Source organism: Hyperolius riggenbachi, chromosome 5, assembly GCF_040937935.1.
Source record: "Hyperolius riggenbachi isolate aHypRig1 chromosome 5, aHypRig1.pri, whole genome shotgun sequence".
Lineage (NCBI taxonomy): Eukaryota > Metazoa > Chordata > Amphibia > Anura > Hyperoliidae > Hyperolius > Hyperolius riggenbachi.
In genome coordinates, this window is record NC_090650.1 from 26,575,604 (window position 1) to 26,603,522 (window position 27,919).

The 27,919-nt window shown below is 46.9% G+C and overlaps 1 protein-coding gene across 3 annotated transcripts in view; it reads right to left on the reverse strand.

Annotated features, from left to right (window-relative positions):
• The window catches only part of NBEAL2 (neurobeachin like 2), a 239,052-nt gene that overhangs the window by 116,019 nt on the left and 95,114 nt on the right, over positions 1–27,919 (reverse strand). For all 3 annotated transcript variants that reach the window (XM_068235222.1, XM_068235221.1, XM_068235220.1), the window contains exons 2-4: positions 20,667–20,755; positions 17,391–17,543; positions 9,452–9,533 (exon numbers count right to left, since the gene is read on the reverse strand). In XM_068235222.1, the coding sequence (XP_068091323.1) occupies positions 9,452–9,533; positions 17,391–17,543; positions 20,667–20,755 (324 nt within the window). The remainder of the gene's footprint in view (positions 1–9,451; positions 9,534–17,390; positions 17,544–20,666; positions 20,756–27,919) is intronic.

Below are 27,919 nucleotides of genomic sequence, written 5' to 3' on the forward strand. Positions count from 1 at the left end.
CTTCCTGGAAGAGGCAGAGCTCTCTGCTGCAGCTCTGCCTCTTCTAATGGCATTCGCATCGGATCGCCGCCTTTCCCTCTTTCTTCACAGAGAGGCGGCGATCCGCGGGGCGATTGACAGCAGGAGAGGCGGAGCTACAGCGAATAGCTCAGCCTCTCAGGGCAGCACAATCCACGACCAAGTTGGTTGTGGATGCATGCCCGGGGATTTGGGGGGTCTGCAGCCCCCGTTTTTTAGCGGGGATGCAGCAGTTTAGCGCTGGTGGGACTTCTGAAGCGAACTTAAAGGTAAATGTAGCAAAAAAAATTTGCTTCAGAGTCTCTTTACACTGAGAAGGATATGGATTTTTCCTTTTAAAATAATACCAGTTGCCTGAATCGCCTGCTGATCCTGTGTCTCTAATACTTTCAGTCACAGCCCCTGAACAAGCATGGAGATCAGGTGCTCTGACTGAAGTCAGACTAGATTAGCTGCATGCTTGTTTCAGGTGTGTGATTCAGCCTCTACTGCAGCCAAAGAGATCAGCAGGACTGCCAGGCAACTGGTATTGTTTAAAAGGAAACATCCATATACCTCTCAGTTTAGGTTCCCTTTAATGGGTGTATTTATACTTACCTGGGGAACTTCCTCCAGCCCTATAAGGTGCATGGGCTCCCTAGCCAGCAGCTCCATTCACTTGATATGCTCCCCCAGTAATAACTGGCTGGCCGCGTTCTCCTGTGTCATGCATCTACCCCTGTAGTGCTCCCACAGCAAAGAGCATTCCGCACCTGTGCAGTAGCGGCCGGGTCGCGTATGTGCAGAAGCGCATCACTGGCCGTGATTCTCCAGATTACCGTGGGGAGGATATCCAATGAACAGAGAGGCTGCAAGGGAGCCCACACACCTCATGGGGCTTTAAAAAGCCCCAGGTAAGTATAAATACACCCAATAATAACATTTCAGGTACACATTAACCTCCTTGCGACCACCTAATGCCGATGGCATCAAGTCATGGGGAGGAAATTACGCCGACGGGGGAGAGTTTCGAGATCAGTCTGCCTGCCCGTGGTCGCAGGAGGCAGGCTGTTACACATTAAAAAAAAAATAGTTTATTTACAAGTACAGCCCTGCGATCTACCGCAGTGCTGTACGGGGGGACAGCTCTGTCACTGAGCTGTCCCCTCGAGTATGCCACAAGAAGATCCCTCTACTAGGCTGATGCCTATGAGAGGTGATCAGCTCTGAATTGGGGGGGAGGGAGGTTGGGAGAATTATTTAAATAAAATATGTGATTTTATTAAAGAAAAAAAAAACAATTAAAAAAAAAATTTCAGCAGCAATCAGATGCCACCGACAGAAAGCTCTGTTGGTAGCAACAAAAGGGGGGCAAGATTCAATTGTGTGCTAAGTTGTATGGCACTGGCCTGAATTTTTAAAAATAGCCTGGTCACTAGGGGGGTGTAAGCCTGTGGTCCTAAAGGATTACTATAGGGGGGAAACTTGAAAAAAGAGTTGAACTTACCTGGGGTTTTTAATGATCCCCCACATATGTCCTGTGCCCGCGCAGCCACTCGCCGATGCTCCAGTCCCCGCCGCTGGTTCACTTCTGGAATTTGCAACTTTCAAGTTGCAAAACCACTGCACAGCCTTCTGTTCCCCCGAGAGTGTACTGCTCAGGCACAGGCCGTACTGTGCTTGTGCAGTACGCTCCTGTGATGTCAGCGGAAGCAAGGAGAAGGCGGTGTAGGCGACAGTTGCAAATTCCAGAAGTAACCAGCGGCAGGGATGGGAGCATCAGTGAGTGGTTGTGCGGGCACAGAATGTCTGCAGGGGACCATTAGAAGCCCCAGGTAAGTTCAACTCTTTTTCCCCTTTGCCCCCTACAACTCCTTTAAGCTGTTAAGAGAAAAGGGGTCAGGTCTGTAAGGACAGAAATGGGGAGGGGGACGGACAACCAACGTAGAGGAAGTGTGGGGGTCTATTGCCCATTCTTGCTATGGGGGTAAGGGAGGGGGTGTTACACTGAAGGAGGGGGTGCAGTTTTTCATAGGGGAAACAGTCTCTTAATACATACACATACACTATATACATACACCCACATGCTCTATGTACATACATACATGCTCTGTTTACATACATACTCTCTCTCTCTATATATATATATATATATATATATATATATACATACTCTCTCTCTCTCTCTATATATATATATATGCATACATACATACATACATACATACATACATACATACATATTTACACACATGCTCTGTATATACACACGCAGATCACATCACACACACACACACACTATATACATACACACATACTCTATATACATACATACATACACGCTCTATATATACACACACGCAGATCACATCACACACACACACTATATACATACACACATACTCTATATACATACATACATACATACACGCTCTATATATACACACACGCAGATCACACACTCACTATATACTGTACATACACACATGCTTTGTACACACACACTGTACATACACATCACGTCACACAAATGCCATACATACATATATATACACACACACACTGCATGCATCCATGCACACAGCAGCGACAGCACCTCTCCCAACAGTAGCAGCATCTCCTGACACAGCTGAAGCTCCACGTGTCTCCTCTCTGGCCGTCTGAAGTCTCCGGGAGGAGGAGGGGGAGGAGCAGGACATTCCTCTCCTCCACACTGAAGTATCAGCGCAATCAGCTCCGTTGGCAGTGACAGGGAGCTGTGCATCAAAAACAGGAAGGAGGGGGGAGAGCTGGCTGTAGCCACATATAAGTTAGGGAAAGTATTAATACAACAGACCTGGCGTCTCCCCCTCTATGGAACAGTCCAAATTACCGGCTGATACATTGCCGGTAAAAACATTTTTCCGACAGCGGCTTTGTAACTAATTTTCCGGCTGGGCCGGGGGAATACCTGGCGGGTGGCAACCCTAATTATGGTAGTGTTCTTGTGAGGGGTTACTTTTATATTTTGCTTGAGCTTGAGATAAGGCTGCTTGAAGGGATAGCAATTTCTGGGATGAGGACTTTTTACGCCTGGAGCCTTCAGCTATGAACTGTCCCCTGATGAAAGCTTTATGAGCTTCCCATAGGATACCATATGATGAGACCGAACCTTGATTTTGTTGGAAAAATTATCGCAACTCCTCAGTAATCCCAGGTAGTAGATTTTTGTCTTTCAGTAATGTTTCGTTTAGTCTCCAGTTCATGGGTTTATGTGGTGTGTGCAACCAGTTTAGATTTAGAGTGACGTTCTGATGGTCAGACCAAGCTGTTGGTGTAATCTCTGAATTCAGAAGAGAGGGGAGTAAATTAGAGTTAGAAAAAAAATAGTCTAGACGGGAATGTGAGGCGTGTGGTGGAGAAAAAAACGTGTATTCTTTCTGTGTGGGGTTACAGACCCTCCAGAGATCTATTAACCTGTATTTTCTCATTAGTGCCCTGAAGTTACGGGAGTTGCGGTCATGAGTGGAATTTATAGTAGCGTTTTTGGGGACACTCCTATCCATAGTGGAGGAGAAAGCTAAGTTAAAGTCTCCTCCAATAAGGAGGGTACCTATTAATGCTTTGTGCAGTTTGGTAAAAAAGGAGGACAAAAAGGTTATTTGTTGCGTATTGGGTACATATACATTTGCCAAAGTGATGGGTTTTCCCGCTAAAGTTCCTATTAGTATAATATAATGACCTTTAGGATCATAGACTGTTTTTTGTACCTGGAAGGGGAGATTGCTTTTGCACAGGATAGCCACTCCCGCCCGTTTGGTAGTACTTGAGGCTAGATAAACTTCCGAGTAAAGCTTATCTCCTAGTCGGATTGTATCAGACGAGCGGAAATGAGTCTCCTGTAGCATGGCAATGTCTATATCCAGCCTTTTAAGGTCCTTCAGCAGGGAAAACCTTTTCTGGGGGGAGTTGAGACCCTTTGTATTTAAAGTAATGAGTTTAACCATAATCCAGCATGTAGAGACTTGTGAGGAATAAGACTAACTCTGAACACCGTGACTTAAGTAGGGGAAAACCATTAAACCTAAACAAAAGAAAGTTAGTTAACAGAAACATAAACATTACCATCCATAACCTTAAACAGCCACTGCAGATCATGTGGCCGCAAGTAGGGACAACCCAAAATGGTTGTCTGGGTGAGGGTACCCCGGAAATACCTGGGACCTCAGGGGACCCGGTAGGTCCGGGAGTGAGCCTCCGAGGGCGGATGCTGGAGCACCGAGACCGTTGTCTCGAGTCCCATAGCCCATGTTAAGCATATCAGTCTAGTACCGGTGATAGCGAGAGTATTTCCAGATTAGTGGTAAGCAAGAAGCACCTCAATAGGTGTTCCCCATAGGTGAACTGAAAGTTAAGTGAGTGTTCCTTTTTTTTTTTTTTTTTTCTTCCGCTTAAGGTTTTGTGTTATAAAGCATAATTTTTGCGAACAGTTTATGTCCCAGGTTATGCCAAAGACATCAGGGAGTTAGCTAGGGTGTGCTTCCATAGAATCCGAGTCCTGTGTGTAGGTGAGGCTGCGGATCGGGGCCTTGGTCCATTCTGATATATGGCGGACCTTCCTAGGGGGAGAGAGCGCCAAAGGAGAGCGGAGACGTTGGGAGGGATCCGGTGGTGGTGGTCTTAGGCCCATCTGCTTGAGGAAGAGAGGGGCATCATCTGGGTCCGTGAGCGAGAAAGTCATACCATTTCTGATAACAATAAGACGGAAGGGAAAACCCCATTTGTAGGGGATGTTAGACTCCCTCAGAAGTTGTGTGATGGGTTTAAGAGCCCTGCGTTTAGCTAACGTTATAAGTGAGAGATCATTGAAAACTTGTATGTCATCTCCTTTGAAAGAAGTTGAGGGTGATTTGCGTAAAGCCCCCAAGATGATCTCTTTAGCCTCATAGTAATGCAGTCTTATGATAATGTCCTTTGGCCCCCTTGAAGTAGCTTGTTTATCACTTAGGGATCTATGAGCCCTATCCATTCGCCAAAGTTCATCTGGTATGTCTGGAGCTAATGTTTTGAAGAAATCAGTGAGATGAGCTTTAATTTGGTCTGGGGTTACAGATTTAGAAATCCCTTTTATTCTGAGGTTTTGTCTCCTCTCTCTATTTTCCAGATCCTCATGAGCAGTACGTAGGGATTTGCAGTCAGATTGGGAGAGCTGTTGCTCTTCTTGTAAGTCTGCTTGTTTCTGTGCTAAAGCATCATATTTGTCTTCCAGAGTGTTTACTCTATTTCCCAGGCCTAAAATGTCCGCTTTGAGCTCTTTTACTGCTGCGAGCATGAACTGTTGGAAGGATTCCTGCAGGGAATGATAGTGTCTGTCCAGCGCAGCTTCTAAGGCTGCGTTTGTGACTGGAGCTGTGTCAGGATTTGTGTGGGCCTGTATGCCTGGCGGATCAATGTGCTCTGCGTGGTCGGCGCCATCTTGATTACCTGGGGGGCGGACAAACCGATCCATCGTGCCCTTCTGTGTTGCCGTTTTGGGTGGCGGTTTTGAGGGCATCTGCCGCAGGAGAGTCTCCGCTATCGATCCCGGTAAGAGCCGCGCTCAGGAAGCTTTGTGTGGCTGTGTGCGGCTAAGCGGACAGTGGTACGGGCTGGAGCTCCGAGATCAAGCGGCCATTCCGGAAGCGCCGCGCATGCGCCCTATACACAGGTCATACTTACCTCCTGTGTAGTCTACTCATCAATCTCTTTCTCCTCTCCTGCGTCCTGTTTGTCCACTGTGATCAATGGAATTCTCCATCCTCCATTTTAAAAATGGCCATTACCCCATAACAGCTTCCTGGTCAGCACACTGTTAAACTGTAATTTCACCCACCTGAGCCATAGGGAAACATGGACATTACCTTGCACATTCAGCTGTAACTGACAGCTGCTGATATATAACCTACAGCAACTGGTATATTTCAGTTCTGACAAAATGTTGTCAGAACTGGATGGGATCACTGTAAGAATAAAATGGTGAGCTTCTGAGAGGAACTGACGGTGAGGTTAGTATGTAATATTCATTTGCAGCTACGTCATGTGTTTATTTTAAATAATTTTACTCACTTCAGGTTCCCTTTAAGGCTACACATGAGTGAGAGGTTTGTGCCAGGGAGCTGACAATCAGGTCCACATTCCAGGCCTAATCACAGATCTGCAGATGGCCAACGATCAATAAGGACATTTTCAGAGAGGAGTCAGATGACCATTTCCTGGTTTTACTCTCAGAGACGGTGTGAGGACAGCAAGTCGTTATTCTGAATATTACTGGTAACTTCCACTTTCTTTTTTGTCTCGCTTTCTCAGACGCACAATGGAGGATTGTTCTCCTTTCCGTGTTTACATAAAGATCACTCAGCTTCAAACTGAGCTGCTAAAAATATCCACAGATCTGCCAACTCGTAAGACGTTCCGATCATACAAAGCTCTACATAAATGGACACTATTTTCTCAATCTCTAGACACCATCTCACCTGGAGACCCTCTTGTCCTCTAAGCTTGGTCACTTCCTCTCACTCCCGCATCCAGGACTTCTCACGGGCATCACCTCTCCTTTGTAACTCTCTCCCACAACCTGCCCATCATGCTCCGAGCCTCAATGCACACCTGTCCAGACAAGCCTATCAATTGCTATAGGTAGCATTGGAGGCTTACTGTCTTATCCGCTAACCCCTGTCTCTTTCCCTAATCTCTCCAACCCACTACCCTCTAGAGCAGGGGTAGGGAACCTATGGCTTGGGAGCCAGATGTGGCTCTTTTTATGGCTACATCTGGCTCACAGACAAATCAGTAGGGGTTGATTCACTAAGCTACACTGCTCAAGCAGCACAACTCAGTGTGGCAGCACAAGTAACATTTTCAGAATAGGCACGTTACTGCTGCAGCATGCACTACTAACTTACTTGCGCTCCCCCCAAAACTAACAGCTACTCCAATTGTCCCACTCTGAGCACTGTCAGGTCCAGTGACTTTGTAGGACGAGATTCCCACAATCTGATTGGCCCGATAGGCTGTCTGTCACTTGACAAGCAGCCTATTGGGCCATCTCTAGATTGTAAGCCTTTGGGCAGGGTCCTCCTCCTTTTGTGTCCTACCTGATCTGGCACCTCCATTACTGTGAACCCATGCTATGCATTTGAGTGAACCTAACTTGCCTAATCTCCATGCTCCCATCCAGTGACTGACTAAGCATTACCTTGTACTCATACTGTGCTGTGTGATCTGGTTTTCTTGTATTCCTGTATTGTCATATTGCTGTATGTCACCCCTAAATATTGTCTGTAACCTAAATTAATGTTCAGCGCTGCGTAATATGTTGGCGCTTTATAAATACAATAAATAATAATAATAATAATAGTGCAGGGATCTCGTCCTACAAAGTGAATCAACCCCCAAGTCAGCTAGCTAATTGTACAAGCTGTTAGTCGGTATTTCTCCTGTCTAAGAAATTGCTTGAAGTTGCTGAAACCCAAGAGAAGCTGAAGAACTGTCTGACATTCTGCTGCCTGGCGGATCAACTGTATATACATCACCATGGCAACAGGTAAGTGAGCTCTCTGCTGCACATGCGCACCGTCCCAATTTGAAACATATTGTATGGCTCTCATGGAATTATATTTTAAAATGTGTGGCGTTTATGTCTCTCCCAGCCAAAAAGGATCCTGACCCCTGGTGTAGATTGTAAGCCCACAAGGGCAGGGACCTCCTCCTAGTGTTCCTTATTCTTCTGTAGTTTATCATATGAACATGTACCACACACCACACATCAGCTATGTCTGTATTTGCATTTCTGGATATCCTGACTGTACAGTGTTTTGAACTTCTCATGTATACATGTTCCCCAATGTTTGTTTAGTACAGTGTACAGAGCTATGGAATATGCTGGCGCTATATAAATAAAAAATAATATTGAGTGCAGGCAGATTCCTAAAACTATTCAAAAGGTCATATTTCTTGTCCAGGAAGCTTCAGGGGCCATACATAAAAAGTACGAGAATCTCTCTCCTTACATGGATGCTCTGAATAAAGAGCTTACAGTGGACCTGAACTCTTGCACAGGACAGAAGAAAAACATAGAAATGCAACCGGTTTGTATTTAGGGCTCAAACCCACTAGCAGCCTTTTCAAAGCACTGGCGATTTGAAAAGCTCTTGCTAATGCAATGCTATGGGGGATATTTATAAAATCGCATCCCTCAAGTGGGATCACACCCATAGCATTACATTACAACTTTTCATATCGCGAGCGCTTAGAAACGCCTTAGTAACGTACAGCTAGTGGGTTCCAGGCCTTAGAGAGTTTAGCCTGTCTAATTCACCCGATCGCTCAGCTGTGTCAGCTAAGAAATCTCCTATGCAATGGCAGAGCAGCTAATTTGTAAACAGACCCACTGCAGATTTATTGCAGGATTTCTATCAGCTGTAACAAAAATGTTTTTCTTTAAAGGTGTTGTAGGTTGTTAGTTATCTTTTAGAGCAGAGAGGAAGTTATGAGTTCAGGTCCGTTTTAAAGTGTAAAATCAATAGATCGAGATTTGAGCGTGGCAAGGCGGTTAATTGAATACTAGTACCCGTTCAACTTCTGATTGAGGAGGGATGGATTGCTTGCCAGATTAGACCTTTATCCAGCCATGTATGGCATTGCTCCAGGGCCTCAGCCCCAGAAATGGATTAAGATAAAATGGGGCCCTAGGCAAGGTAGCAGTTTTTGGCCACCGCTGATAGTCACCTGGCTTTTTTTAGTTAAGACTTGGTGGGAGCTAGCATCCACTGGGCCCCTAGACTCTCTACAGGCCCTTAATAACTGCCTAGGTTTGCCTTGTGGATGATCCGGCTCTGTCGGCACCTCACAAGTCTACAAACGGATGTTGCCATATTTAAAGAGACTTTGTAACAAAAAAAAAGTTCCCCTGGGGGGTACTCACCTCGGGAGGGGGAAGCCTCAGGGTCCCAATGAGGCTCCCCCCTCCCCTGTAGCTGCAGGCAGTCCAGTGCTGGCTCCCCCGAAGCGACCCGCAATCCGGGCTCGACAAGCCTGACAAGGCTTGCTATATTTACCTTCCCTGGCTCCATCGGGGCCCTGTTGCGGCTCTCAGCACGGAGATAGGAGGAAATAGACGATCTCTGTCGGGTCCGTTCTACTATACAGGCGCAGGAGACTTAGATAGAGATCGGCTATTTCTGCCTATCTCCGAGCGGAGAGCCGATACTGCGCCTGCGCTGGAGCCGGGAAGGTAAATATTTACATCCCCGCCATTCCCGGAGTTTTTTCGCCGCCGCGGGACACAGAAGGACGGGGGAAGCCTCAATCAGATCCGGCGGCTTCCCCCCAGGGGAGCTTTTCTTTGTTATAGGTTTTCTTTAACGGTATTTGGATATGCATTTTTTCCCTACATTGAATCAAGTACAGGGTTTGGCACATATGAGGAGAGTCTCACCTTGATGGCGGAGGCACTCAGCAGGTGGATGACCTCGCACACAAAGACCGGAGTCCTCTCCTTCTCCACATTCTCCAGATTCCTGCAAGACATAATGCGGTCACACATCCATCAGCCGGTCAGCTGTCTGGGGAGAGGGGAGGGGCATCCTGCATGCAGGACATGACGGGGTTAACAGTTACCGTGTTTTCCCAAAACAAAGTGGGGAGGCGTGCAGTCTCTTACCGCACCTCCCTTTTTGGTGTCCCCCTCCATTCGCCTATAAAACAGCTGCAATATCCTAAGATGGTCAGTGCCCTTTGACCCGGTCACCGCGCATGCGCTGTATGCCGGGGCAGGTCCTTTATAACCGCGCTCCATTGCAGTCATGGCCAATGCGTGTGCTCGTGCTGATGCGTCCTTGGCGCAGTAACAAGGAAGTCAACCCAGCATACAGCGCATGTGAGGGGACCGGGCCAAAGGTCGCCAACCCTCTTAGGATATTAGAGCTGTTTACAGGTGAACGGAGGGGGGAGAGGGGGGGGGGGGAGCATCCAAAAGGGAGGTGTAGTAAGAGACTAGTCACCTCCCCATTACACTAAAGCTCAACACACACCATACAATCTTGGTTGTACAGATCTACCAAATCTATGTAGTATAAGGGCCAACACATTGAATGATTGGTTGGATAAGCTCTTATACTACATGAAAGTGGTAAGATTGAACAACCAAGATTGTATGGTGTGTGTTGAGCCTTAGAGTCTGCTTTTATATCCCTCAAAATATAAGATATCCCTGAAAATCATCCCTAGCACATCTTATGGAGGAAAAATGAACACAAGACAGTGTCTTATTTTTGATGAAACATGGTATTACAGGGCTGGACTACATATCAGGAGAGATCACACTAAATATTTTTGGAAACAAGAGATATTAGACCAAATAAATATAAATTCATACAGTTAAATAGTTACAACAATATAGGGTTAATTATATTAGTAGGAAGGTGAATGACAGACATATAGACATAAGTCAAGTGCACATTGTAGACTGTCAGCCCGGGTATAAGATTCATATAAACATTATCCTCTATAATAAAACTCCTCTGTCCTGCGTACCGCTGTCCCTGTGTAGCTGGGTCCGTGCTTTTTGCTACTGCGCATGTGCGCAGCACAGACCCGGGCAGCAGTTGGGACTGGAGGACGGGAACAGAGAGCCAGGCGGGAGCGTGCGCATTTGCGCGCATGAGAAGCTTAAAGAGAACCCGAGGTGGGTTTGAAGAATATTATCTGCATACAGAGGCTGGATCTGCCTATACAGCCCAGCCTCTGTTGCTATCCCAAACCCCACTAAGGTCCCCCTGCACTCTGCAATCCCTCATAAATCACAGCCACGCTGCTGACAAACAGCTTGTCAGAGCTGGCTGTGTTTATCTCTATAGTGTCAGTCTGCTGCTCTCCCCGCCTCCTGCAGAACTCCAGTCCCCGCCTGCATCCCTTCCCTGCCTGCTGATTGGAGGGAAGGGGCGGGGGCTGGGACCAGAGCTATGCAGGAGGAGGGGGAGCAGCTGAGACTGACACTACAGATGTAAACACAGCCTCACAGCATGGCTGTGATTTATGAGGGATTGCAGAGTGCAGGGGGACCTTAGGGGGGTTTGGGATAGCAACAGAGGCTGGGCTGTATAGGCAGATCCAGCCTCTGTATGCAGATAACATTCTTTAAACACACCACGGGTTTTCTTTAAAAAAACAGACCTAGAGACAGTTTTAAAACGGGCTTGCGTCTACTGGTAGTAAATAATGATATAGAAATCAATCCAAATGTAGTACAACTAGTGTTTCAGTTATTTTGTGGTTTAAAGTTATAAATCTTTTACTTTAAATAGGAACTTTAGTGTATCACTAGGAGGGCTTGGCTATTGGCTGGATAGTGTACTGGTTATGGGCTCTGCCTCTGACACAGGCGACCAGGGTTCAAATCTAGGCTCTGCCTGTACAAGAAGTCTGCACCTATTCAGTGAGGAGACATTGGGCAAGACTCCCCAACACTGCTACTGCCTATACAGCGTGCTCTACTGGCTGCAGCTCTGGTGCTTTGAGTCCACCACGAAAAAAGTGCGACATTATTTGTCTTGTCTACATACCAGTATACAGCAATATATAAATACTAGAAAAAAGGCCCGACCGTTAAAAACAAGCATTAGGTCACAGCCGCTACCCTCCGCAATGTGCGCACATACGAGTCCCGCTGGCTCGTTCCCCACCACTGTCTGAAGTATATGTACACAGGGAGCTGCTTGCTTGGCAGTTGGAAAAAGCTCTTATTTCCCACAATGCAATGAGAACCTCTGTGTACAGCATACAGCAAACTGTTATGCTGGGAATACACGGTTCGTTTTTGCCTTCGTTTAAACCTTCGATTCGTTCGGTAAACGAATCGAGTGTTGAAAACGTATGTGAAAATAGTCATAATCTCATTATAGTTTCGATTAATAGACCCCAAAAACGAACGACTAGTGATCGAACATGTTTGATATTATCTCTCTTTATCCATCTAATCGAGCCATTGGTAGGCTTGATGGCTGTTCAGATCGATTATATATTCGTTTATGCTAGTCCGTCCCTGTAAAAAGGGATTTTCGTTTCGTTTCTTTGCAGCCTTCGATCATTGGAAAAACGAAACCATCAGAATCGAAAAAAAAAACGAAACCGTGGGTGGTGATATTAACCGTATGACCGATTATTTCGGGATCGAAAAGGACAAAAGGCACAATCGAAACGAAGGTTTAAACGAAGGCAAAAACGAACCGTGTATTCCCAGCATTAGATCCGGCCCTGTGTCCTAACTGCCCTGGCTGCGCACATGCTCAGTACAAAAAAGCCAGGGACACAAAACCATTCAGTTAAAGACGCAGGGCCACTTGCATTTTATTGTATAGGATAGGAAGTGCTTCTGATGCTCAAACCAGGAAAATTATCATACACGGGAGTACTTAAATAATTTACTGCGTTCTACTTTATGTCACTACAGGGCCTCTTTAATTTTTTTTATTTTTTTTTAATGAAGCAAATACTTATTTTTAAGGGGAAAGGATGTTACTGTGTAGTTCACAGATGGCAACACCTGCCCGTAGTTTCTCCCCTTGGGTATTTCCCCACAAGGACGTTTAGGGGTTTCCCAATGGCATTGGGGGCTTCACGTTATTGGGACGGGCAGCTGCTATTAGAAAATAATTATCTATTCTAGGCAGTTTTCCAGGAAATACAGAAAATAAAATATTTATATGATGGGACTTTCCTGTGAGGCTGAAATCTCAGCAACCACCAATGCCAATGGGCAATCCCCGATGCAGGGCCAGGCCGAGGCGACAGAGGCTCCAGCCTCAGGGCGCAGTGTAGGAGGGGGCACAGGGCCAGGCAGAGGCGAGAGAGGCTGCAGCCTTAGGGCGCAGTGTAGGAGGGGGGCACAACTCCCTCAGCTATCATTGCCCTATTGTGTTTGAAGCAGAGAGGAATAAGAAAAGGGGATACATGGCAGTGACTGCAAGCCAGATAACTAGAGATTAAGGTGTTGGGGGCCCTGGGGAGCCTCTTAGTCTGATAGCAAACAGTGTGTGATGGCTGGGCGGTGGGAGGGATGGAGGCGGACTTGTCTCAGCCTTGGGTGCAGGAGGACCTTGTCCCGGCTCTGCGGCCTGACAGCACTGAACCCGACATGTAATGTCCCACTGTGTATGATCCGCTCAGCTGGCTGCACGGGCAGACAGCTGTTTGACCATTCCTTAAGTATGAGGGCTGCAGGTCTCTGGAAAAGAGACCTGTATTTTCTTTGTAAGTTTCAGACCTGCTCTGCTGCTGAGGAATTTGCATACATTTGTTATGCAAATCCCCTAGCTGCCTCTTTTGAAGGCTGGCAGTATAAAAGCCATGTTCTCCCAGAATCCTTTGCTGGTCATCCTTCATGGTTTGTTTCTGATGAACTCTCCTAGAGTATCAGCCCTGTTTGTTTGCTAAAGTTTATCTTAGAGTAATTCTTGGGACTGCACTAGGCAGCTCCTCTAGTGCAGTCAGGTTGCCTTCTGTTTTGTCTGTGTTGCCTCACTGCTGCGATTGTCCTGTCGTCAGCGGTGGTCGACAGGAAATCGTTCTGTCTGTCTGGGGGTGCTAACCAGAGCAGCGGTTGCTACTGGTAGCCCCTTCTGTTCATCTGTCTGGATCGCACTAGCCTCTAGCGGTAGCGGCTGTGGATCCTTCTGATCTATGTTCCTGGAGTGTAAGCTGGAGCAGCGGTTGCTACTGGCTACCTCATCTGTCTGTCTTGTTTGGATGGCACTAGCCTCTAGCGGTAGCGGCTGTGGATCCTTCTGATGTGTTCCTGGAGCGTAAGCTGGAGCAGCGGTTGCTACTGGTTACCTCATCTGTCTGTCTCGTCTGTTTGTGCTCCTTTGTGTTACTTGTGGCTAGTTAGGGTGGCATGCTTGTCTCTGTTGCGCTTTTTGTGCGGAGAACGCGTTGTAAACGCGTTAACTGTAGCGAATGAATGCAGTGTTTGCGTTTAGCTAGCGTTTGTTATTTTCCTTATCTTTTATTGTTGTTTGCTGTGCCTTTGCTACTCTCGTGTTCAGCCTTCTGATCAGCCTTGTGTCACTTCTGGCAATCGTCTCTCTTGCGATTGCGTTCTCGCTTTGTTTCTGCGAATGTGTGTTTACCGTCGCTGGGTGGCGACTAGTTTGGGGAACACATTTAGTCTGTCTCTCTTGCATTGCTTTAAATCTGTACAATTCCCACTTGGGATCTGTGGCCGTGCAGAGGCTGTGCTCGTCTGCACTCCACAGCACCTCTCATAAGCATGCCTTTAAGAGTCCGACCAGTACTGCAAAGTTCTTAACCACTTGCCGACCGCGCACTCATAACGCGCGTCGGCAAAGTGGTAGCTGCAGGACCAGCGACGCACATCTGCGTCGCCGGCTGTAGGCTAATTAATCAGGAAACAGCCGATCGCGCGAGCGGCTTCTTCCTGTCAATTCACGGCGGGGGGCTCCGTGAATAGGCTGCAGGCCGCCGATCGCGGCTCGCAAGCTAAATGTAAACACAAGCGGAAATAATCCGCTTTGTTTACATTTGTACAACGCTGCTAACAGTAGCAGCGTTGTACCAGATCAGCGATCCCCGGCCAATCAGCGTCCGGGGATCGCTGTCACATGACAGGCAGGAGCCTGTTAGAGGCTGCACAGAACAGATTCGTTCCTGTGCAGCCTCCGATCTCCGGGGGAAGGGAGGGAGGAGAGGGAGAATCCTGCGGTGGAGGGGGCTTTGAGGTGCCCCCCTCCCGCCAGCCACACGCAGGTAGGAGCGATCATACCCCCCCAGCACATCATCCCCCTAGTGGGGAAAAAAGGGGGGCGATCTGGTCGCTCTGCCTAATGTTTGATCTGTGCTGGGGGCTGTAGAGCCCACCCAGCACAGATCTCAGTAATCAGCGCTGGTCCTTAAGGGGGGGGGGGGGGGTAAAGGCTGGGTCCTCAAGTGGTTAAAGATGCATACCATTCTGTAGCTTGTGCTCTCCTCTTTCATTTGAAATCACCATTCTACACCAAATAGTTTTCATTCGATTTCAATTTAAAAATCGCGGCTGCCATCTTGGCTATGTTATAACGTCCAGGTCACCCCTGTCTTCTCTGTTAGAGAAGTGCATCACTGAATGAAGCAGAAAGAGGAAGTGACACGCATGGCCATTGCAAGAGGCTCCTCCAGAGGGGTCATAGCACGACTTTGTTGGAAGTCCTCTGTCTTAAAGGCATGCCCATGAGAGGTGCTCGGAGTCCCTTTAAGGTGGATTCCCTGTTATGTGCATATCATCACACCTTATCACACTCACCACACCTGAGCATGGGGAGGACACCGGCCAAGGGACAGTCAGTTGTCAGAAAAATCGGACTCCGTTACCACTGCACACCCAATCAAACTTTCCCACTGAGACTTTCCAGCATACCTGATCAGTATGATCGATTTTTGGCTGAATTTGGCATGTTGGAAAATGCTAGTGGCCATGTTGCTGCCTCAGTCTATTACAGATTCAATCAGTATGATTGAATCGGCTGGATATTGATGCCATACCATGTAATGTATGGGCACCCTAACAGCATTTCCATATGCAAAATGACAGCCTCTACAAAACAGAGAAAGCAGAAAAAGAAAAAAAAAATTATTATATATATATATATATATATATATATATATATATATATATATATATATATATATATATATATATATATATATATATATATATATATATATATATATATAAAAATGTGTGTGTATATATATATATATATATATATATATATATATATATATATATATATATATATACATATATATATATACACACACACACACACACACACATACACACACATATACACACACGCATACACATACACACATACACATACACACATACACACATATACACATGTACACATGTACACACATATACACACACATATACACATATACACACGTACACATACATACACACACACACACACACACACACACACACACATATACACATATACACACACACTACATACACATGCATATACACACACACATACACAAACACACACACACACATACACACATATACACACACATACACACACACATATACTCACATATACACACACACATATACTCACATATACACACACACATATACTCACATATACACACACACACACACATACACACATATACACACACACACACCCTCTCAAAGTCTACTTCTGTAATGCTAAGCTCTGGGGGGCTCCCTCCCTGCAAGGCTTATGACAGGTTCCCCGCTGCAAGCTGGAAAGAGGAGGCTGGTCTCCATGGTAACGGATGTGCCGGACCCCCGAGTTGTGATGATACAGCGGCAGCTCCACAGCCCCTCTGACTCCCCCACAATCTATAGCACACTCTATTATTACATAACACAGAGTGCTCAGTGATTATGGTGATGTGCTGTCTCTGCTGGGCCCCCCTCACTGTTACCCCCCTTACAGCCAAACTTCTGTTCACAATCTGACACAACTTTATCAGCACCGCCCACGCTATTCATCAATGCAGAGGTATTAGAAATCTCATTTACTTTCCATATTCTAGCTGGCTGTGCCATACCAGATACCGTATAAATATGGAAGCTTGCAACCACCACAGTTACAAACATGTTTGGCAAACGCTGTACCCAGATTCCTCCCCTTGCAGAATGCATGCAGCTCATCCACAGACAGCCCTTAAATGCCACTATCTTCTCAGGTGCTCAGGCACATCTCCCACCTCTCTCCACTAAAGTTTAGCTTTCTTTTAAAAAGTGTAGAGAGTTTCCAAAAAACTTGCTAACTTCACACCCCTTTCCAATGGACAGGACAAAGTACATATTGCTAATCTGAAAGGAAGGCGCTGCACTGTTCAAAAATAGTGTTTCCAGCTCAAAATCATCCTAAAATACCCTTGCCACAGCCCAATAAAGCTCCCGGGTGGGAGGGTCCTTAGCTCTCTCCAATACCACAGAAACATGTTCTATGTTCTTCCTGTTATCAGAGGAAAGAGAGGTAGAAAAAGAGAGTGCGTCAGCAGCAGCCAGACTCCACCCCCCACTGGATACAGCTGACACCCTCTCTTCCCACATCCCCTCCCCCTGATCACAAGCAGAACACAGAGGGCTGGAAACAGAGGACACACCCTCTCTTCCCATATCCCCTCCCCCTGATCACAAGCAGAGCACAGAGGGCTGGATACAGCGGACACACCCTCCTTTCCCATGTTCCCTCCCCCGCAATCATTGGCAGAACACAGAGGGCTGGATACAGTGGACACACCCTCTCTTGCCACACCCCTCCCCCTGCTCATTGGCAGAACACAGAGGGCTGGACACATTTTCCCAGTTGTTCGGTAGAGCCGCTCACCTGCTGATGATGATAAAGAATTTGAGGAGGAGTAGGGCCTGATTCAGGCTGCTTTGTTCGGTTAAATCCTCGGCACAGTGGCCAAGCTGCTGGCTCAATACCTGGAGGACATCTCGCGGTAACACCGGGATCTCAGAGGCAGAATCTTCAGGCCTGAATAAGGATATGAACCAATATGCAAGTTAACTACACTGATATCTCCCATTCACAGCCTAATGCATAACTCAACAGCCTAGGCCAAGCATCACTAAGAGGGCGGAGTTACGGCAATATACAGATTATAGGAAGGGTTTCTGATGCTGAAACCAGGAAAATTACCATAAAAGTGGGTGTCCTGAATAGGTCTCTACAGTCAAGGCCGGTTGAAGCAATGATGGGGCCCTGGGGCAAAATTAACCTGGAAGGCCCCTGCCCTCCTGACCTGGCTACCCCCCTCAGTCTCCGAGGGAGATCGGAGCACGGATGGACCAGGGCCGGGACAGGTGACTTGATATTGTTTCGAACAGAGCAGTGGCCCCAGGGACAACATCCCTGAAGCTGGGGAAGTGAGGCAGCAGAGCTTGGGAGCCCCACAGAGCTTTAGCCCCTGGGGCAATTGCCCCCTCCCCCCCACATCAATGGGAGCGCCTGCCCGGACTACAGTGCCCCTTTAACCTTCTTAGCAGTAACCTTAGCGGTAACCCAGCGTCATGCTCGGGCCAGAAATCCGCAGCTCAGAGCGGTACCCCGCGCTGGATCCATGGGAGTTGAGTAACGTGCAGGGCACCCGCCGATCTTTGTAGCGGTATGATTTTTAGGGTCTTTAAGCTTGTGAATATATTGCACCGCTTTTAGAACCTAAAATCCAGAATTAATCATACCACCACGGAGATAAAAACAGGGAACACCAAGAGCCCCAATAGTGTAATATGTACTGGATAAGGTGGCAATACATTCGTATTGCTAAATACTCACAAGTCAGGGTCACCAGCAGGCAACCACTGAAAAGGCAGGTGGGGAGATCATCTTGACCCCACTCAGGATTAAGAAGTCGCCCTCTGTAGACAGGAAGAAAGGGTAGCAACCCTCCACCAAGGGTGGACTCAAAATTGTATACAATGAACAGAGGTGCCAAAAGTATAAGATTAGATTAAATGAGCTTAAAAACTAACTTAAATGGCAAAAATGAAGGAGGAAGTGGTGGTCTTACCTCCCTCAAGCAGACACGACAACGACTGCGATTCAGACAGTCAAACACATTTATTAGGAACGCCAAAAAGAAATGCAACGCGTTTCGCAGGTTCAACCCGCTTCATCAGGCAATATAGGGAGGAGTATCAAACAATCTGCACAGAGGCGCTTAATTTGAATCCTTGTGCAGATTGTTTGATACTCCTCCCTATATTGCCTGATGAAGCGGGGTTGAACCTGCGAAACGCGTTGCATTTCTTTTTGGCGTTCCTAATAAATGTGTTTGACTGTCTGAATCGCAGTCGTTGTCGTGTCTGCTTGAGGGAGGTAAGACCACCACTTCCTCCTTCAATTTTGCCATTTAAGTTGGTTTTTAAGCTCATTTAATCTAATCTTATACTTTTGGCGCCTCTGTTCATTGTATACCGCCACGGAGGTTAAAGCGGAACTGTAAATTCCTTTTTAAAAAAACACACTTACCTGAGGCTTCCCCATGCCCCCTGCAGCCGTCCTGTCCCGCGCCGGTCCTGCACGATCCTCCGTTCTCCCGCTGCTAGAAGCTTTCTTTGCGTTCCAGCCCGCAATAGCATCCTGCGCTGATAGTGCAGGACACTATAGCGGGCGGGAACGCGAAGAAAGCTTCGCATAGCTCGGGGCATGCAGGCGCAGTAGCTGGCGACGGGAGAACTGAGGATCATGCAGGACCGGCACGGGAAAGGACGGCTGCCGGGGGCTTGGGGAAGCCCCAAGTAAGTGAAACTGTATTTAAGGAATTTACAGTTCCGCTTTAAAGATTTTCACCTATGGTAACTAGCACTGAAAATAGGTATAGGTCAGTTTCATATCCCATGCTTGCTCAACTATTGAGCCATCCATCCCGGATCTATCTGCTGGCCTGACCTGACCCCAGGCCCAACTTCCTTTTATTTGGACACTTAAAAGAACTTTCTACCAACTTCTTAGACTTACAATTCCAAAGGACATGCTAATTCCATAGACTATATTTTACTGTATTAATATTTATTTTTATTTAGTATTTATATAGCGCCAACATCTTCCACAGCGCTGTACAGAGTGTATTGTCGTCACTTAATGGGACACTTAAACAAAAAAAATGAGTTTTACTCACCTGGGGCTTCCAATAGCCCCCTGCAGCTGTCCGGTACCCTCGCCGTCTCCCTCCGATCCTCCTGGCCCCACCTGCAGCCATTTCCTGTTTCGGTGACAGGAGCTGACAGGCTGGGGACGCGAGTGATTCTTCGCGTTCCCAGACACATTAGCACCCTCTATGCTGCTATATGGTATATGATATATGCTATAGCAGCATAGATGGCGCTATCGTGGCCAGGAACGCGAAGAATCACTTGCGTCCCCAGCCGGTCAGCTCCTGTCATCGAAACAGGAAGTGGCTGCCGGCGGGGCCAGGAGGATCGGAGGGAGACGGCGAGGGCACCGGACAGCTGCAGGGGGCTATTGGAAGCCCCAGGTGAGTAAAACTCATTTTTTTGTTTGACTTAAGTGTCCCTTTAACTGTCCCTCAGAGGGGCTCACAATCTAATCCCTACCATAGTCATATGCCAATGTATGTATGGTGTGGTGTATGTATCATAGTCTAGGGCTAATTTAGGGGGGAAGCCAATTAACCATGGAGACATGGGGAGAATATACAAACTCTGTGCAAATAGTGCCCTGGCTGGGATATGAACTGGAGACGCAGCACTGCAAGGCTAGAGTGCTAACCACTACACCACCTTGCTGCCCACTATACTACTAAACTACTATACTTCTACTAGATCATCTCATTCCTTTGCTAGATCATTCTTGAAGGTTTTAAAATGAATGATTAAAATAATTTCAGTCTAAGCTCTTATTCTGAATATCCCGAAATCGGTTGCATCCTCGATAGGGTATGTTTTTGCGGCACACATTTTCATCCAATCCAATAATTATCAAATCGGATAGTCAGCTGGCAAATCTACAGATGTATGGGCAATCCCGCACCTGCTGTCTTGCTGTGATTACAATCAAACAATCAGTTTGACGACCTACGAACCACACCTACCAAACAAAACCACACAGAAAGACCGCAAAAATCCCGAGACTCACCTCCGCGGTTCCAGAGTCTCCACCGAGATGATCTTCTCAAAGTTAGTGACAAAAGCTTCCAGCCATTGCTGCAGGTAGTTCAGGTCTCTCTGGAAAACAAAAATAATAATAATAGTAATATAAACAACACCACATAAAAAAAATCTAGGAAACTGGTAAACACTACATTAAATAAATGCTTAAACACCCTCAGGCCTTGTTCACATCCAAAATCGTAATCACAAACGCAATCGTTCTGCGACTTTGTGCGGTAGTTTTTTCCCCTCCCGGCCCTCCACTGCGCGCTGGGCTTTTGGTAAAAACACTTTTCTAAGCGCTTTTCCAGTTCAGTTTTTAAATTCACTCCGACGCAAGTCAGGAAGTGAACTCTTTGACCCGGAAAATAATAAATACAATGTATTTATTCTTAAAAACGCGAACGCAAACGCTGCACAAAGCAATTTTGTGAGCGTTTGCGCTTTCCTATACCTTCCATTGAGGCAAAATCACCTCGAAAACGGTACAGCCAGCGCTTTGCTGAGCGGATCGGAAACAAACCGCTCAGATGTGAACCTCTCATAAAGAGTCATTGCACAAGCGTTTTTAGGGCAATTTTTAAAATTGCCTGCGCTTGAAAAAAGGGCAAAAACGTCCTTCGTGTGAACAAGACCTCACACAGTCGCCACAGATGGTCAATGAGAGGATAATCATTCTCAGGCTGCATACATTTGCACACTTAACTTGCATAACCCTGCATCCTTTTGACCATCCCCAGAATCAGGGGCATAACTAGAGATCACTCCCCCCCCCCCCCCCCACTGCAAAACTTTGGATGGGGTAGCCAGGTATAGGTGCCCCAATATAGGTAGCCAGGTATAGGTTCCACCAGAATAGGTAGCCAGGTATAGGTGCCCCCACAATAGGTAGCCAGGTATAGGTGCCCCCAGTATAGGTAGCCAGGTATAAGTGTGCCCAGTATAGGTAGCCAGGTATAGGTGCCCCCAGTATAGGTAGCCAGGTATAGGTGCCCCCAGTATAGGTAGCCAGGTATAGGTGGCCCCAGTATAGGTAGCCAGGTATAGGTGGCCCCAGTATAGGTAGCCAGGTATAGGTGCCCCAGTATAGGTAGCCAGGTATAGGTGCCCCCAGTATAGGTAGCCAGGTATAGGTGCCCCCAGAATAGGTAACCAGGTATAGGTGCCCCCAGCATAGGTAGCCAGGTATAGGTGCCCCCAGCATAGGTAGCCAGGTATAGGTGCCCCCAGTATAGGTAGCCAGGTATAGGTGCCCCCAGTATAGGTAGCCAGGTATATATGCCCCCTGTATAGGAAGCCAGGTATAGGTGCCCCCAGTATAGGTAGCCAGGTATAGGTGCCCCCAGAATAGGTAGCCAGGTATAGGTTCCACCAGAATAGGTAGCCAGGTATAGGTGCCCCCAGAATAGGTAGCCAGGTATAGGTGCCCCCACAATAGGTAGCCCGGTATAGGTGCCCCCAGTATAGGTAGCCAGGTATAGGTGCCCCCAGTATAGGTAGCCAGGTATAGGTGCCCCCAGTATAGGTAGCCAGGTATAGGTGGCCCCAGTATAGGTAGCCAGGTATAAGTGCCCCAGAATAGGTAGCCAGGTATAGGTGCCCCCAGCATAGGTAGCCAGGTATAGGTGCCCCCAGCATAGGTAGCCAGGTATAGGTGCCCCCAGTATAGGTAGCCAGGTATAGGTGCCCCCAGTATAGGTAGCCAGGTATAGGTGCCCCCAGTATAGGTAGCCAGGTATATATGCCCCCTGTATAGTAAGCCAGGTATAGGTGCCCCCAGTATAGGTAGCCAGGTATAGGTGCCCCCAGATTAGATAGCCAGGTATAGGTGCCCCCAGAATAGGTAGCCAGGTATAGGTGCCCCCAGTATAGGTAGCCAGGTATAGGTGCCCCCAGTATAGGTAGCCAGGTATAGGTGCCCCCAGTATAGGTAGCCAGGTATAGGTGCCCCCAGAATAGGTAGCCAGGTATAGGTGCCCCAGTATAGGTAGCCAGGTATAGGTGCCCCTAGTATAGGTAGCCAGGTATAGGTGCCCCAGTATAGGTAGCCAGGTACAGGTGCCCCAATATAGATAGCCAGGTATATGTGCCCCCCAATATCGAATGCCTAAGGTGCTCCCAGTACAGGTAGCAAGGTATAGATGCCCCCCCAGACTAACGCAGGAGGGGAGCTTAGCGGGCACACAGTGACGGGGGCGACTCCCCCATCCCTCACCTCAGGCCCTCCTTCAGCGCTTTCCCCTCCAGAAATTAGAGCAGCGATATCTAAGGGAAAAATCGATAAGTGTATACCACCTTTACTACCGTATAGCAATAGTCTTATTGCTGTCTGTTTCCCATGTAGAATAGAAATCTATCATGTCCTGGTCTGTGACCAGGAGAGGAAGGAGGGGTAAAGTCTACCTAACAAGGACCAAAACCAAAGAAAAACTGATTTGAATCCCAGCCAGGGCACTATCAGCATAGAGTTTGTATGTTCTCCCCGTGTCTGCGTGGGTTTCCTCTGGGCACTCCGCTTTCCTCCCACATCCCAAAAACATATAAATAAGTTAATTGGCTTCCCCCTAAATTAGCCCTAGACCAGAGATGGATTAGGATGTAACGGGGCTCTAGGCAAGGTAGTAGGATTTGGGGCTCCCGTGTGGTCCTTATGATAAGCTGAAGCGGAGAGCCGTCAAAAAAGGTGGCAGGTGGGCCCCTTGATGCCCACTAGGCCCCAGGTACCTGCCTAGGTTGCCTGGTGGATAATCCTGCTCTGCCCTAGACTACGATACATACACTACATGCTACATACATAGACATACGACTATGACTGAGATTAGATTGTGACAATTAAGTGACGAGACAATATACTCTGTACATCGCTGCTGAAAATGTTGGTGCTATATAAATACTAAACAGTAATAATAGTAATAAAAGATTCTATCCTTCCGCCAACTCGATCAGCCAGAGTTCCACTTCTAAGTCAAGTCAGAGACCTCTACAGACTGCCAGAGTAAAAAAATCTTCAACTTAACCCTTCCAGTAACATCTATTTTTAACCCTCCGGCATGTAAAATCCATCAGGCTGATCTGACATCCGACGACTTCTACACGAGATGATTTCAGGAGTCTGGTTGGAACGGATTCCTCAGTGAAAAAAAAGTTTGAAGTTGTGCAGAAGATCCCTCGGAGAGGATATAAACCCCGGATTAACCGTACATCGCGGCCCAAGGCCATCGCTCATGGCGGCAAACACGGAATGAATCATTGAACAGACAGTGCTATGGAAGGGCCAAACCGCCGAACAGAACGCAGCGAAATGTGGAGAGAAAACATACTCACCTAGTGCTTGGATTGTAACTCCTAATTTCAAGAAAAAGGAAATATACAGCGATGATCATTTTATTTACTTAATAGTGCTCCAAAAATTTGATTCCGCCAGCGGCAACAGGATTCTGCCACCGGAGACAATAACATTTAAACATTTTATGCAAACCTGAAGCGAAAAACGTATGAGCTAGTGAATTGTGTGTGAAGTTCAGCTAAGACGTGGAACATTAGAAGCAAAGAAAAAAGAGTCTTATTATTTTCCAGTACAGGAAGAGTTAAAGAGTTACAGAGCTGACATAAATTAAAAGTGTTATACATACCTGGGGCTTCCTCCAGCCTCATGCGCACGGATAGCTCCCACACCGCCATCCTCAGCCTTCTACCTCTTCTTGAACGGGCGGCGTGGGAGCGATCGGTGCGCATGGGGCTGGAGGAAGCCCCAGGTATGTATAACACTTTTAATTTATGTCAGCTCTGGTTTCCTTTAAACACAGAGTACTTAAAAATAAATTTTCAAAATGCGCTTGTATACTCAACGCCATTAACCCGGTTTGTTTAAAGTGGGATTGTCACCATAAAAATCAAATTTCAACAGCAACTGGTCTGAGTGTATTAACCACCCTGGCGTTCTATTAAGATCGCCAGGGCGGCTGCGGGAGGGTTTTTTTTTAATTAAAAAAAAACTATTTCATGCAGCCAACTGAAAGTTGGCTGCATGAAAGCCCACTAGAGGGCGCTCCGGAGGCGTTCTTCCGATCGCCTCCGGCGCCCAGAATAAACAAGGAAGGCCGCAATGAGCGGCCTTCCTTGTTTTGCTTACATCGTCGCCATAGCGACGAGCGGAGTGACGTCATGGACGTCAGCCGACGTCCTGACGTCAGCCGCCTCCGATCCAGCCCTTAGCGCTGGCCGGAACTTTTTGTTCCGGCTACGCTGGGCTCAGGTGGCTGGGGGGACCCTCTTTCGCCGCTGCTCGCGGCGGATCGCCACAGAGCGGCGGCGATCAGGCAGCACACGCGGCTGGCAAAGTGCCGGCTGCGTGTGCTGCTCTTTATTTGAAGAAAATCGGCCCAGCAGGGCCTGAGCGGCAGCCTCCGGCGGTGATGGACGAGCTGAGCTCGTCCATACCGCTCGGCTGGTTAAGTGATAAAGATGCTAATCCTGCGTTCAAAACTTGCAAAACGTTTTCTGCTGTTATGGTTTGTAGTTCTCACACCAAAGAGTTGAATGCTGGGAGTTCTTTTTATCTATAATATATTCCTCCTCTTCCATTTATTTCCCTGCCTAGCTGCTTATCAGAAACACCCTCTGATCACTTGTGTTTACAAGCAAGGCTGAAATGACTCAGTGATTGGATGTGTAAACAAAAAAAGACAGTGCAGTTGTTAGCATACACCTCAGTGGGAGTGTCTGAAGACTCTGGGAGGAGGGCAGCTAATGAATACACAATGAGCAAGAGAAGGGAGGGGGGAAAAACAAGAGTCAGGGAGGATATGATGTCAGCATTAGCTTGGCCAGATGGCCACTGCTTAGAATAGGATTTTCTGCTTTTCCTTTATAAAATTCACAGGAATCATTACGTGGATAGCACGATACATCTGTTATGCAAGTAGAAGTAGGATTTATCTACTTAAATATGTGTTTTTTATTTCTAGGTTAGCAGGTCTTCCGCTAATAAAAATGTTTAATAAAAAAAAAACATCTATGTAAGGGCTGGTGCACACCAGCACGGTTCTGAGCGTTTTTTAAAACACTTGGGGATAGAAAACCGCTTGGCTAATGTATTTCAATGGGCTGGCGCACACCAGAGCGGTTCATTTTTCCCCCAAACGCAAACTCGGGGGCTGCAGCATTTTTGAGATTTCTGAGGCGTTTCTGCCTCAATGTTAAAGTATAGGAAAGTGGAAAACTGCTCTGAAAAACGCTAGATCAGAGCGGCTTTCCAGGCGTTTTTGTTACATTAGCTGTTCAGTAACAGCTTTACTGTAACAAAATATGAAATCTGCTACACAAAAACGCTCCAAAAAAAAAAAGCTAGGCATGTTTAGAAAATCTCTGTAAACGTGCCTAGAATCACTCTGAAAAACAGCTTCAAAAGCCGCTAACGTTTGCGGATCCGCTAGCGGTTTTTGGTGTGCACTGGCCCTTTAAGTGCTTCTCTAAGCTATTCCACTCAACTTTGAAGACAGTTTTGTTTTCTGAAGCATTTAAACAGCCAAGAAACACTGAGACAGAGGTGGAGATAAAGTTTTACAGCAGGAAAAGTTCAAAGGCTCATTATTTCTGCTTTGTTTTATAGTTTAAAATACAGAGAGGTTTGTAAACTGCAAATATGACAGAACGATGCAATATTATGTGCTGACATCACACTGTGGGAGGGGTTTCACCACAATATCAGCCATACAGAGCCCCCTGATGATCCATTTAAGAAAAGGTAAAGATTTCTTGTGAGATGGGGGGGTATCAGTTAGTGATTGGGATGAAGTTCACTCATTGGTTATGGTACGCTTTTAAAGGACTCGAAAATTAACAAATGAGCTTTACTCACCTGGGGCTTTCTCCAGCCCCTTGCAGCCGACTGTCCCACGCGGTCACCTCCGCTCCCCACCGACGTCCCGGTCTCCACCCTGAAGTCGTCCTTACTGCGGCTGTGCGAAGCGCCGCTGTCAATCATAGTCACCTTGCCCGCGGCGTACTGCGCAGTAGTTCTGCGCCTGTGCAGTATGCCGCGGGCAACATGATCATGATTAACAGTGGCGCTTCACGCAGCCGCAATAAGGACAACCTCGGGGTCGGCCTGAATATCGTGCGCGGAGACCAGGGCGGCGGCACGGAGCAGAGGGGACTGTCGGCTGCAAGGGGCTGAGAAAGCCCCAGGTGAGTAAAGCTCATTTGTTAATTTTTCCCTGACGACTCCTTTAAAGAGACACTCATGCAAAAAAAAAAAAAATGATATAATGATTTGTATGTGTAGTACCGCTAAGAAATAAAACATTAGGAGCAGAGACACAAGTCTAATATTGTTTCCAGTAATGGAAGAGTTAAGAAACTCCAGTTGTTATCTATGCAATAGAGCCATTGAGCTCCACGACTTTCAAAGAGCTTATTATGTGTAAGGTCAGTCACTGTATTTTCTTTTTCTCTCCAGAGGACAGTTCAAAAGTTCACTGGCCTGCTCTGTGAAATCATTTAGAATGCGGAGTACTGTGTGAACTGCAAATATTAGAGAATGATGCAATGTTATGAAAAACACAATAGATCTGAAAATAAAAATAGGAGAATATTTTCTTTGCTACTAATGTTCTAGTAATTATCCGTACTACACAACCAAATCATTATATCATAATTTTTGTTTCGCTTCAGTGTCTCTTTAAAAAACAGCCGGTTGCTTTGCAGACATGGGTACAAGGAACATTTTTCTTAGCTTGTTCTGAGCGGTTTTGACACTAACTTCAGCAAACTGCTCTAAAGACATGGAATGATTTGGGGTTTGTAGTAGGACAGTTTATTCCCTCACTTGCAGCTCACTGGAGTACCCAAGTCACACAACCTCCTCATTTATGTCCTATTTCTTTAGGAGCAGTGATGGTAAATGTCCAGCATGTTCTGTGACCTGAGATTTCTGATGCAACCCAGATATCCTGTTCTCTGGTCTTACAGCACTGCTGCTTGCACAACCACACACTGATGTTACAGCACCTCTTCCTGCAAGGCAAGCTCTCCTCTATCTGTAGCAATATGGCGGGACTCACAGCTGGGTACCACAGGGAAACTAAAGCAAGGCTTCCAAGCTTATTTCCTTTTAAACAATACCAGTTGCCTGGCAACCCTGCTAATCTCTTTGGCTGCAGTAGTGGCTGAATCACACACCTGAAACAAGCATGCAGCTAATCCAGTCAGAGCACCTGATCTGCATGCTTGTTCAGG